The following is a 12,478-nucleotide window of genomic DNA, read 5'->3' on the forward strand; positions in this document are numbered from 1 at the left end:
ATTAAAACTTTGATTTTTATTGTTTAGTGACATGCTAGGGTTTGTTATTAATCTTGTTAGTATCATGCCTAGGATCTTGCTATTATTATGCTTTAACATGATTATGAATGTTATTATTAATATTATGATTATAATTATAATTGATTATTATTATGTTGCTTGATTATATTTATTGCTTGATCACACCTTTTATGCATGTTTAAAGGGAATTGGTACTTGTAATCACGCTTAATAAGATAATTAATAATCTTGTTAGGGTTAATTTGATTATAATTCAAGTGATCGCCAATAATAGATTTGTTTGTGCATTAATATTCAACCAACATAGATAAACAGGTTTAGGGCAATCCTATTGATTGCATGTTAGTCAAAAAACGCACATGAATACGATCAGAATAAAGTAGAAGCCTATTATTAGGGCAGATTCAATTTCTTTTAGGTTGGATTTGTACCTTCATCCCCGAACCCTATTTGGTTCAAGACCTTATGGAGTTGACGATCTCTTGGATCGTTAAGGGGTGTAACCTTCACCCTGTGAACGGTTTACAAGTTCCTAAAAAACTTGTTGTCAACTCTTTTGCTCTATCTTCTTTCCCTTTGGACGCCACCATACTTTAGTGTATGATCACAGTGGGGTTCAAGCTAGGGATTAACGCTTGAAATATTCCCTACACCTGTGCAATGTAATTATATACCCATATGTCCCTATTTTGTCGGCATGTTTTGACCGGCACAATATTTTATAGCATACTATAACTTACACAATGTTTTACAAATTTAATTGACTATTTTTTATGAAAATTAATAATCATGATTTTTTAATTTTGTTTCATATTTATGTTTATAGTTATTGAATTGTAATGTTATTACTCTGTATTATAAAAAAAAAATCAATAAATATATAATAATAGCTAAAGTATCAAATCCTAGTTAGAGCAAAAAAAACTTTCAAAGAAAAAATACGTTGTAGAATGATACGAAGTACGGGAGTAGTACATTTTATTATTCTAATATATTACCTTATTATGTGTTTGTTTATTATAGAAAAATACCTATTATAAAAAACATGAAAGATATGCATATAGAATATATTTCGTATATAGTTGCCAAATTGAAAGTTAAATATCATAGGATATATAAAATAATATTAATGAAGATTTTGTACAAAAAAGAAAAAAATGGAAAGAAAAAAGTGGCTGGAAAATTTTTAATCGGAACACGACAAGTGTCATGTCAGATTCGCTTTTAGTATTATGTAATTGATAAGAACCTTGGTAAGTTATTCATTTGTAAAATGAATTTAATATGAAATAGTATGTTATCAACAAAATACTTATTTGAAATATGTAAGTATGTATGTATATTTATACTACGTATGTATTATTATTTTACCAATAAATTTATATCATTTTCTCCTTGTTAACCAAATGAATATAATATATTTAACATAAATAGATTTCTTTTTTGCATACTATTATTCTCTCTTTTTTCTAGTAATTTTTTTTTTCACAATAATCAACCGGCTTAAAATATTTTTTTTTCAAATCTTTCTTGCAAGCTTTTCATAAATAATTATATACAAAAATCTTTTTAAAAAAAATCCTTGTTTTATTAATGGTAAAGTAGAATTAATACTATATACATCAAAAATATGTTAAGAATTTGAATTTTGTTTTTACTTAACTTTATGGTATCAATATATATTGTGGAACGATTCATTAAATATTTTCTAAAATTTTATTTGTGTTTAAGATTTGTTTCCTAAATAGATATTTAAAAAAATAATAATAAACACACCAAAAAATAACACGTGTCATTTTTGATGTGTCTTATAGTGTATAATTTTTGATTGATTATTGATTATCGATTGTTTGTAATAGTACATGGATACTGGTATGTGAATGGCTAAACACCGCCAACAAAAATGATCACCACCGCCAACATTCGGTGTGAATGGTCAATTGTACCCTTATTACTTCACCACCCCTTATCCTCCCGGCGACCCACAACCCCTTCTGATCGGCGATGACCACCACCACCCTGATCGGCAACCCACCATACCCTCCTCTATGACGACCCACCACCTTCCCTTGCCGGCGGGAAGGTGGTGGTTTAATATAAATATATTTTTATTTCAGGCAATCGCGGTAACCGGAGCCCAAAACCGGTTACGGTGTGCGGTAACCAGACCCCAGAGCCCAAAATCGGTTACCGCACACGGTAATCGGTTTTGGGCTCCGGTTACCATATAATCGGTTAAGGTGCATGATAACCGATTTTGTGTTCGGTTACCACGCACGGTAACCGGTTTTGGGCTTCGGTTAACGTGCACCTTAACCGATTCCATGGTAACCGGAGCCCAAAATCGGTTATCGTGCCCGGTAATCGGTTTTGAGCTCCGGTTGGTACGGTTGTCAGAAAAAAATAAACCACCACCTTTCCGCCAAAGAGGGAAGGTGGTAGGTCATCTTTGAGGGGGATGTGGTGGGTCGCTGGTCAAGGTGGTTGTGGTGGTGGTCGTCGTCGCCGGTCATTGTGGTGGTGGTGGTGTTAGTCGTCAATTGGGGTGGTGGTGTCAATGTGTTCGTGATTGGTGGCAAGAGGGAAGATAGTGGTGAAGTACTAAAGGTATGGTTGTCAATTCACACTAAATGTTGACGGTTTTGATCATTTTGAATGGCGGTATTTAACACCCCCTGCTGATATTCCGTACTAGTTAAAAACAAATCAAGTCCAAAAATTTGTCAACATCACCTTTCTCTATCCATTCACATGAAAAAAATAAGTACATACAACAAAGATTAGATGAAAATATCTCTATTTTACAAAGTCCATGTTCTATTAATTCTTTTGAAAGAATATACAAACTACCCTTGTAACAAGGTAACAAATAGTATAATGTAATCCCTGTTATAAAATAGCGAGAAAAAAGAATAGTAGAATACAAGTGGAAGATGTAGATGTTAATCTTAGTTCATTTCTTCATTAGGCAATGCCTATATATATACACTTGAGGAAATAGTAACTCTCCAAAAGCAATGAAGAGTCATAATAATGAAGAGTTACAAAGGGAAACAATAAAGCTAAAAGGAGTTACAAGAGGTTACTTAGGAAAGTAATAATGCCTAGGAGGTTACAATGGTTTACATAATGGACATACATTATTATATTTCATAACACTCCCCCTTGGATGTCCATTATTGAATATTGTGCCTCGTCAAAACCTTACTAGGAAAAACCATGTGGGATAAAAACCTAGTGAAGGAAAAAGAGTACATCATTCTTCATAATACGCTTGAGATGCTACCTCGTTAAAAACCTTACTAGGAAAACCCAGTGGGACAAAACCATAGTTAAGGGAAAAAGAGGGTAGCGCGTATTTTCTCCCCTTGAATTTTACATCACTTCATATCTTCAATGCAATAAGTCAAATATAATTAATATTGACACAACTTCTTCTGTGTAGCAGCAAAATCTTCACGGACAGTTGATATTCCAAAATTTAACTTGAATTTCAAATCTTCACTTGAATTGTTCAATTGTCTTTATTGCATCTAATTTATGAGAATAATACACGTATAATAATGTAATGATGTAAGAGCCAATGTTTTTCTTGAAATGTCGTATACGTATATCTTGATAATAACTTCATTTTAGATAAAAACACATTTTCTCATATAAACATAGGTTACGGTTCTTATCTATATATGTATATATTTATGTACGTGTGTATTTGATTTGTACCTTCTTCTGGAGGTCATTAGTAGTTAAAAGTTTATCAATATTTGATATTTATGAATATTTGATGATACACTATCCTCTTAAATCATATCTATATCATTCATATCATCGTCAAATTGGAATCGATAATGTAAAGCATCGATCTCATTGCATCGCCGTTGGTTCTTCGGGACCAAGATGTAATTATACAAATAAGTATGTCATTGCACTTATGTACAGTTGTACACATTTTATATTGAATATTAAATTGGTCTTGCAAATTCAGAAATAATAAGACTTTTCACGCCAACTTAGCTATGCTCAAACTTCAGGCTGAGATGTTATCTACTTAGTCAAAAATAAGCTTTAAGAGTTTTATTCTTTATAAAATCTCATCAATATTTCAAAGTAAAATTTGAAAGATAGATATATAAATATATGTATAATTTCTTCGAGAACTCTTCTTAATAGCATATGCATGGTTCATAACATGCTATAAGAACATCATTATCCCAATGGATTTTGAATCTTCTTTTTATAAACTATTATAAAGCTTGCAAATTATTCATACTATAACTGGCATGTATATTCATTTATATAAAAATTCATAATTAGAAAACAATAATAAATAATGTGTTAATGCAATATGAAATGTAAAGCTATATAAATAAAGCAAAATTATATAATGATATGTATGAATATATGACAAATGATGTATATATCCTTCCTAAACATGCATATGAATGTAAGACTAAAAAAAATTGCAAAACATTGTACAATGTGGATTTTAGAATCCATATATTGTTGGACTTCAGGTCCATGAGCTCATTCTCATAATTATGTCGACATAAAAATGGACGTATAATTCAGATCCCCCTTCACAAGTCCATTAGTAAGTGCATATGCGAAAGTATATCGGTTTCATCGTATACCGGTATCATAAAAATTCTTTTATGTACTATTCACAAGTTTATAAGTGATTACATCCAAATGCTTCTTCCATATACTTTGCTCATAATTTAGGCCATGCATATCATGTAATCCAGATATCTATTTCACTTGTAGAGTATCCCATACAATATTATTTCATCAATGTCTTATGCTCTTCAAATTTATCAACTGCACTATCTTGCCATGTATCATATCTAAATTAATATTGGAACCGATCATATAATCTACACTTCAGGTGTAAATATTCAAGTAAACGTTGGCAAGATTTATACAAATCAAATCATAGAGTTATGTACAACATATCTTGATAACGTATAAATAAAAGTTGGCATGTAATAATCTTTTCAAATTACCAATTATGGGGATCAAGTAATACTTCCCAATTTTGCCAACTTATTCTAGTTTTTCTCCCCCCTAAGTTGGTAAAATATATCATATATAGGGGCATTAAATATTTGTGACCCACTTATAATATACTTTCATATGCAACAAATTTTATCCTTTAGGAGAACCATAGACAACAAATTTTATCTCCTCCGGAGAATAATGTAACTTTCAAGTAAATTTTTTTTTAATTTGTTCTTCAGGAGATCATTTCAATATAATCAATGGGAAAGCCATAAATTGTGCAGTTGTTTCTTTTTGTTATTTTATTTCTTATGTGCTGACATGCGATAGCCCCGATCAAGAGATTAAATAATAAAACACTTGTATATAATACCACCATATGGTGGTCTTTAGTTTCTTTTAATTTTTACACATACAAGCTAAGTTATTTTGTCAAGCTTCAAAACACTTAACGCTTGACTACATATAGGATATTGTGATGAACTTCTGGTCACCTAGTTATTACTTGTTTGCATATATCTCGTTCAAATCAAATATTTATCTCTTGATTTTATTTTTCAAATCCAACTATGAAAAATCACATGATACATATATTGTTCAATCAAATTGTTACGTCTTGCCTTTCAATTCATATTATACACGTGACATGAGATATACAAAGTCGGCACATTATTTCTTCACTTCAAATAAAACTTCAACTTTTCATATCAGGTATTTTAAACCCCGATGGCCTAATTATCCAATAATTTTCCCAAATATAATCTCTCATTATTCTAACAACGTGATCACTTTATACAATTATTCATGCATGACCATGTATATATATGATGTGATATAAGAATGTGAACATGGATTTTTCAACAAGACATATACAATCAACTAATTATACTTTATTCGATGGTTCTAGAATATCAATGAACAACCTTGACACATATCAAATTTATTGATCAAACATATTTTACTCTTCAGGAGCATCCTATATATAATCTTGACATCATAGACCAATCATTACTTGATTGATATAACTATTCTTAACTATGTCTTATTAATATAAACAATGATATTTGTTCATATCCATCTTCAGGATGGTGTCATGGTAAATAAACCATTAATATAACACAATATTGGTCATGTGCAAGGATTACTTAAAATAAGGTAATCTCCCCCTAAACCTTACATATTAGGAGCGAAAATTCAACAACCTTTTAAAATGCCTTGCACCATTTAGGTCTTTTAGTATCTTGACAATATCATGTATCAAGCAAAGTATTCATATACACAAATTATAAAATTTATTATAATAAGGTTTATACATAAATTTTGCGTGCTTAGATTTAATAATTCAAATAATTGAAACTCTTACACGTTCCTCGTGTTCGTCAATTGTATCAATCATTGAATCATTACAATTGCTTATAAGCATGTATAACAAATAGATTTATCAAGTTAATTTGCTATATGAGTCATATACGGACTCTCATAGTCAATTTATTAAAATCATAAATAATCTATCATTATCAATTAGATAACCTTTTATCACATTTGAATTGCTCATGACTTTCAAATGAATTGCTCATACAACCATGCTTGGTTGTTATCATTTCTAATTAATAATCTCACATTCTCTTCTGGGAATGAGTATATATATAATTGGTTGTAATTATGAACAAACTTTTATATTTCACTATTTTGTTCATTTAACAACAGATACCATATCGGTTATCTAAAATAAACTTTCTTAAAATTATTTCATTAATGTTATGTCTACAAGATATAGCAATTCATTTCATGAAAGCAATGTATATTATCGTCAATAAATTTTAGAAACTATGTTAACATTCATAATCATTACTTTCTTGTGCTACTCCATAAGAAAATCGCATACTATTTTCTCTGTAATAATTGCATAATGCAATAGCACTTTTTGGTATTATACACTATGACTCAATGAAACAATCTTCTACCCAACGAAAATAAGAGGTATGTATATGGTATATAATATATATAATCATGAAATCATCTTGATATAACAGAGGTAGGATCTTAACAAAGTTCAATTGTAGCACAATATATATATGACATAAAAACCAAACTAATACAAAATATATATGCTTCAAACAAGTAGGAGTAACTTATAAAAAAAAAAATTATGCAACTCATTTTATATAATCTTACTGCTGTACGAAGTACATGATTATATAGCAATCTAATATAATAAGTACTCTACTTTTACTCAAGAGTCACGCTTTCTAGGAATAATATAGAGAACATATATATCTTTCGGTTACCTCAATAAACCATGAAATATTCTTATATGTGCCAAAACCAAATTAAACAAGAAAGCTAATAATTAACTAGAAATATATCATAATCCGCAGTTCAAATATAACTTACCGCAAATATGAACGAAAAAAAACTTAAAAACCGAAACATATGACATCTTAATTAGATAAACAATAAACATAAAATTGTAGGAGTGAGATAACTTACCAATGTTTAGGATTCAAGAATAAATAATTGCAATAAATTAAGACTTAAAATATAGTAAACATATGCCACTTTGACGTTCAAAGGATATGTACAGATAACAAGTCAAGCAAATTCAATTGTAAATCAAAGGCAATCTTTTTCTAACGCTTTATTAACATAATCTACCTTAGGAATATATAGTGCAAACTTTAAATATCCTTATCTTATGAATTTACTGTCTTGAAACTATTGACCATGGTGCAAACATAATATTGATGAATAAGATTAGACTATGGACTCTCATAGTAATCTTTAATAAACTATTTCATAATGAGAGTACAGGATAAAGAAAACCTAATGAAAAGAAAATTATAATTACATAGTACATACAATAATTTTACAAATCAAACTAAAAATAATGGTAAGAACCAAATAAACAAATCAAACTAAAAATAATGGTAAGATCCAAATAAACTATGTGATAAAGTGTAATTGAAGAAAAGGATGCAGCCAATAACATTATTCGTGCCACTCATCATTGATATATTTACCCACCATCAATTTTATACAATAATATATAACTTGCTAATAGAACATACATACATACCTCGATTGATTTGTTGAGATCATAATCATCCATTGATTTAATACGGTTGCTATCATAATTTTTCTTTTAAATCGTATTTGTAGAGTAATGGTGCTGATAACGTGTTATAAAATAGCGAGAAAAAAGAATAGTAGAATACAAGTGGAAGATGTAGATGTTAATCTTAGTTCATTTCTTCATTAGGCAATGCCTATATATATACACTTGAGGAAATAGTAACTCTCCAAAAGCAATGAAGAGTCATAATAATGAAGAGTTACAAAGGGAAACAATAAAGCTAAAAGGAGTTACAAGAGGTTACGTAGGAAAGTAATAATGCATAGGAGGTTACAATGGTTTACATAATGGACATACATTATTATATTTCATAACAATCCCAATCAAATAAATAATTATTCAACCAAATAATTCCAATCAAAATAAAAAAAAAAATTCCTAACAAATAGCCTTTTGTTTTTACCCTTTTTCCTATTTTTTTGGGATAAAAAATCAATAGCGATCTACATCACACTTTGTACTTTGAGAACTCTTCCCAGAAGACAAACCAATTAACACAGGAATACAAATAATCCTCAATGTATAATTCTTATGCTTCCACCTTTTAACCTCGTATCTAACCGCAGCCCGAACCCGAACCTCTAGCTCAAATCGTCCGGCTTGAGTCTCATTCCTAATATCCCTAGCCAAGCCCGGGTCCGAAATCATAACATTTCGGGCCTTGGGTTGGGCCGTGAACAAAATATCATCCCCATGAGGTTGGGAATACGGGCCCAGTGTATCATATGCTAGGGTGTACCCATTGTGGTACACTGAGACCACAACAACGTTGTAGTCAATCTTGTACTTAGAGTCACGGTTGTGGGATCGTACCACAACCGTGAACGTAGCGTTGAAGCGATTGTCGGCGGTGAAATTGTAGTCGTTGACTGCGGCTTGATCGACGGAAAATGTAGGAGATTTCATCTTGTCCGCTAACCAAGCGATCAATACTGCTATACCTCCTAGGATAAAAAATGTGATTACGAAGCAAATAATCGTCGCTTTTGCGGCCATATTTATATTTGTTGTAATTATTTTCGTAATCGAATTTATTAGAGAAGGAGGAGAATAGAGAGAAAAGAGGGGAATGAAAAGCGTGGAAAATTGGGATTCTTGAAAAATGTCAACTAAATTGCAAACAAAAGAAGATAGAATTAATCATACGAAAGTTCGTTAGCTATACAATTTTTATTTAAAAATTAGCTTAGGAAAACTAAACATTCGTAATATTTTATTTGACCTGTAAAAAATAAATAAATAAATTAGTGTACTTTAATATTTTATTTACTTTTGTTTTTGATCATATAATTACGGTAAGATCTATAAGAGCTTCAAACTCACATGGGTGATGAGCATAAATCCCATTTATTTAGAAACTATTTAAACCGACTTTATACATTGTTGAATCTTAAATGATAGTACCTAGTACTACTATTTGTTGATTTTTGTTTTTTAAATAAAAGACAGTTACACTTTCTGAGATTTTGTTTGGATGCAAAACTAGTCCTTTATCCTAGCAACACTTGGATATTACCTGAAAAATTATAAAACTTTATATTATTATAGATGAAACACAATATAGGGTATCTCTATTTTAATAGTGATAAATTATTAATTTAAAATTGAGTTAAAATACCAATTGGTTGCATGTGTAGTGGTGATTAAGAATACACTTGGTAGGGGGTATTCATTTTCGATCCTCACATAAACAATTGGGAAGGGATTGGATTCTAATCACCCATTCTCGAATCCGAATTAGCTCAAAAGGTGAATCGGGTGGAACACAAAAAAAAATGAGTTAAAATCCATTTTTTTAAAGTAGGAAAATAGATTCACCAATGAAGATTCAAGGTAACATAGAAGATTTTCTAATGTTAATATATAAATAAAAGGAAAAATGGAAAAGAAAGATCCAACCTTTGCACTTTTTCTCTACAAAAATCCAACCTTCATTTTATTCCTCAAAAATTCAACCTTTATACCCCAACTTCTCCAACAGATCCATTTACCTGTGACCTGATAAACAGGTTAAAAAAGATTTTTTTTCTCTAATTTTCCCTTCTCACTCCTCTTCTTTCCCTCTCCTCTCTCCTCAAACACTGAAACCACCAACCCCACCTCCGCCAACACCACCACCACTCATCATTGTCGTTTCACCTCTCCTCCCCTCCCTCACTCTCATTCTCCCTCTCTATCTCTCTCTCACCTCCTCCTCCATGGATCAACCCTCACACTCGGCTCCAGCGATATCGAAGAAATCAGAAAATTGGGCTGTGTTTCAAGCAGGTCAGGGAGGTTTTTAGGGGCTAGGTTCAGGTAGGGAGGGTTTCGGGGGGTTAGGGGATTCGACGGTGGTTGACGTGACGAAAAAGGGGAGGTGCAGTGACAGAAATTAAGGGGAGGTTTTCTGATTTGGAGTTGCGGGGCTGGGCGATTTGTGGGGTTTGGGTTTGGAGTTGGTGGCTGGGCGGTGGATTTGGTGGCTGGGCGTGTGTGTTGGTGGCGGGGCAGTGGAGTTGGTGGCTGGGCGTTTTTATTGGTGGTTGGGCGTGTATGTTGGTGGCAGGGGAAGGTGGTGGTAGTGTGTGTTGGGTTCCGGTGGGCGGTGGGCGCGCAGGGGAGGGAGGGGAGAGGGAGTGGTGGCAGTGGAGGGAGGGGGAGAAGGAGTGGTGGCAGGGGAAGGTGGTGGTGCCGTGGTGGTGCAGGGGAAGGTGGTGGTGGTGGAAAAGGGGTTTCTTAATTTTTTTTGTTTTTTTTTTCATTTTCTTTTAATTAATTTTGTTTTTTAATTATTAAAAAAATAATTAACCTATTAGTAGCTGACACGTGTCATACAACTTAGAAAAACCGGTCATCAACAGGTAATGGATCCGTTGGAGAAGATGGGGTATAAAGATTGGATTTTTGAGAAATAAAATGAAGGTTGGATTTTTGTAAGGAAAAAGTGCAAATGCTGGATTTTTCTTTTCCATTTTTCCTAAATAAAACTTTTTTAGTTAGGTGATGTTCTATTTGCAAAAATAAACTTCATTTTAATTGATTTGGAAATCTAAAAGGTAAACACTAATCTACTATGAGTCTAGGTTGTTCGTTATTTTTAATTTTCTTTGACTTTTGTGATTTATTTAAAAAAGCAAAGAAAAAAATAGTTTATTTATTTGAAGTTGTTATTGTTTTATTTTTTGGGGTCGTTAAGGCGGTAGATTTTTTTTTTAAATAAATTAATTATCTTATTTTTTATAGGAAAAAAAAAATTGGCGGTAAATAACGAATATAAATTAAATTTTCCTTGTACTACATTGGAATAATATCATTCTTGATGAAATTTAATTAAGTAACTAGTGAGTAGCCCGAGCGTTGCCCCAGGTTGCTACTGCTGTAAACGTGCAATAGGTAATTTTTTAAAAAGGTTTTTCAAAATTGAAATTGTCATTTTTTTGAGGGAAACAATAGAGCATTTTATAAAGAATAATCTAATCCCACCAATGTCAGAATACTTTGGGGGAACGAGTCCAGTCGTACAAACTCCGAATGAGCACCCGTATCCCACCTTGCAACTAAATGGGCTACGGTATTACATGATCGTTTAACATGAGTAACAATACAACTACCAAACCAAGTTATATAAATCCTAATATCATTATAAATCACAAAAATTGGAGAAAGACCCCCAGAGTTTGCATTCACATGCTTAACCACATTTACTGCATCACTCTCAACCCCAATTTTCCTGTATCTGAGCCTTCTAGCTAGCCTCAAAGCATACAATACTGCCATAGCCTCAATGTACTCTGGTTGAGAGCCATTCACCTTTTTAGTTGCCGCACATATTAGTCTCCCTCTGTATCGCGTCCCACCACACCAAGAGCAGCAGCACCTGAGCTCGGAACGTGGGCATCAGTATTGAATTTCACATACCCAGAAGAAGGAGGAAGCCAAGAGTCATTGCTGGTAATAATGCTGGCCTGACCAACCACTAGTAAATTAAACAAAATGGCAAGCGGTTCAAACCCCCAAATGGAAACCAGTTTTGAACCGCTCGCACTTGGGGGGGCTTACCATTTTTCATTGTCCATTATTTTTGGTGTTTTTGGAAGCGGATGGAATTCAATAACCGCTTGCCATTTAGGCTTCCCATTTACTTTTTTCCACTAGTTGACAGGCCGCGCAATTACCTTATGTACATAGGAATTGTAGTCTAGCACCAGCCTACAAAAACCCAGCTAGCATAGTGAGATTTGGTCTCTCATCATAAAAAACAAGCAAATTCCTGCATATCCAAGTAGCCCACATCAGCACTGCCATAGCACATACAACCTCAGCAGTATACTTGCGTAATAACCA

At 32.4% G+C, this 12,478-nt stretch overlaps 1 protein-coding gene across 1 annotated transcript; it reads right to left on the minus strand.

Moving 5' to 3' along the window:
• Window positions 1–8,473: 8,473 nt before the first annotated feature.
• Window positions 8,474–9,148, minus strand: LOC145557735 (uncharacterized protein At1g08160-like). Its single transcript, XM_081618907.1, has one exon. The coding sequence runs from the start codon at window positions 9,146–9,148 to the stop codon at window positions 8,585–8,587; it is 564 nt and encodes a 187-aa protein (XP_081475033.1). The 3' UTR covers window positions 8,474–8,584.
• Window positions 9,149–12,478: the final 3,330 nt, after the last annotated feature.

Source organism: Chenopodium album, chromosome 9 (genome assembly GCF_948465745.1).
Source record: "Chenopodium album chromosome 9, dcCheAlbu1.1, whole genome shotgun sequence".
Classification (NCBI taxonomy): domain Eukaryota; kingdom Viridiplantae; phylum Streptophyta; class Magnoliopsida; order Caryophyllales; family Amaranthaceae; genus Chenopodium; species Chenopodium album.

What these genes read in the sequence shown, in the direction of transcription:
- LOC145557735 (XM_081618907.1), bottom strand. Translation starts at nt 9,148, where the DNA reads ATGGCCGCAAAAGCGACGATTATTTGCTTCGTAATCACATTTTTTATC.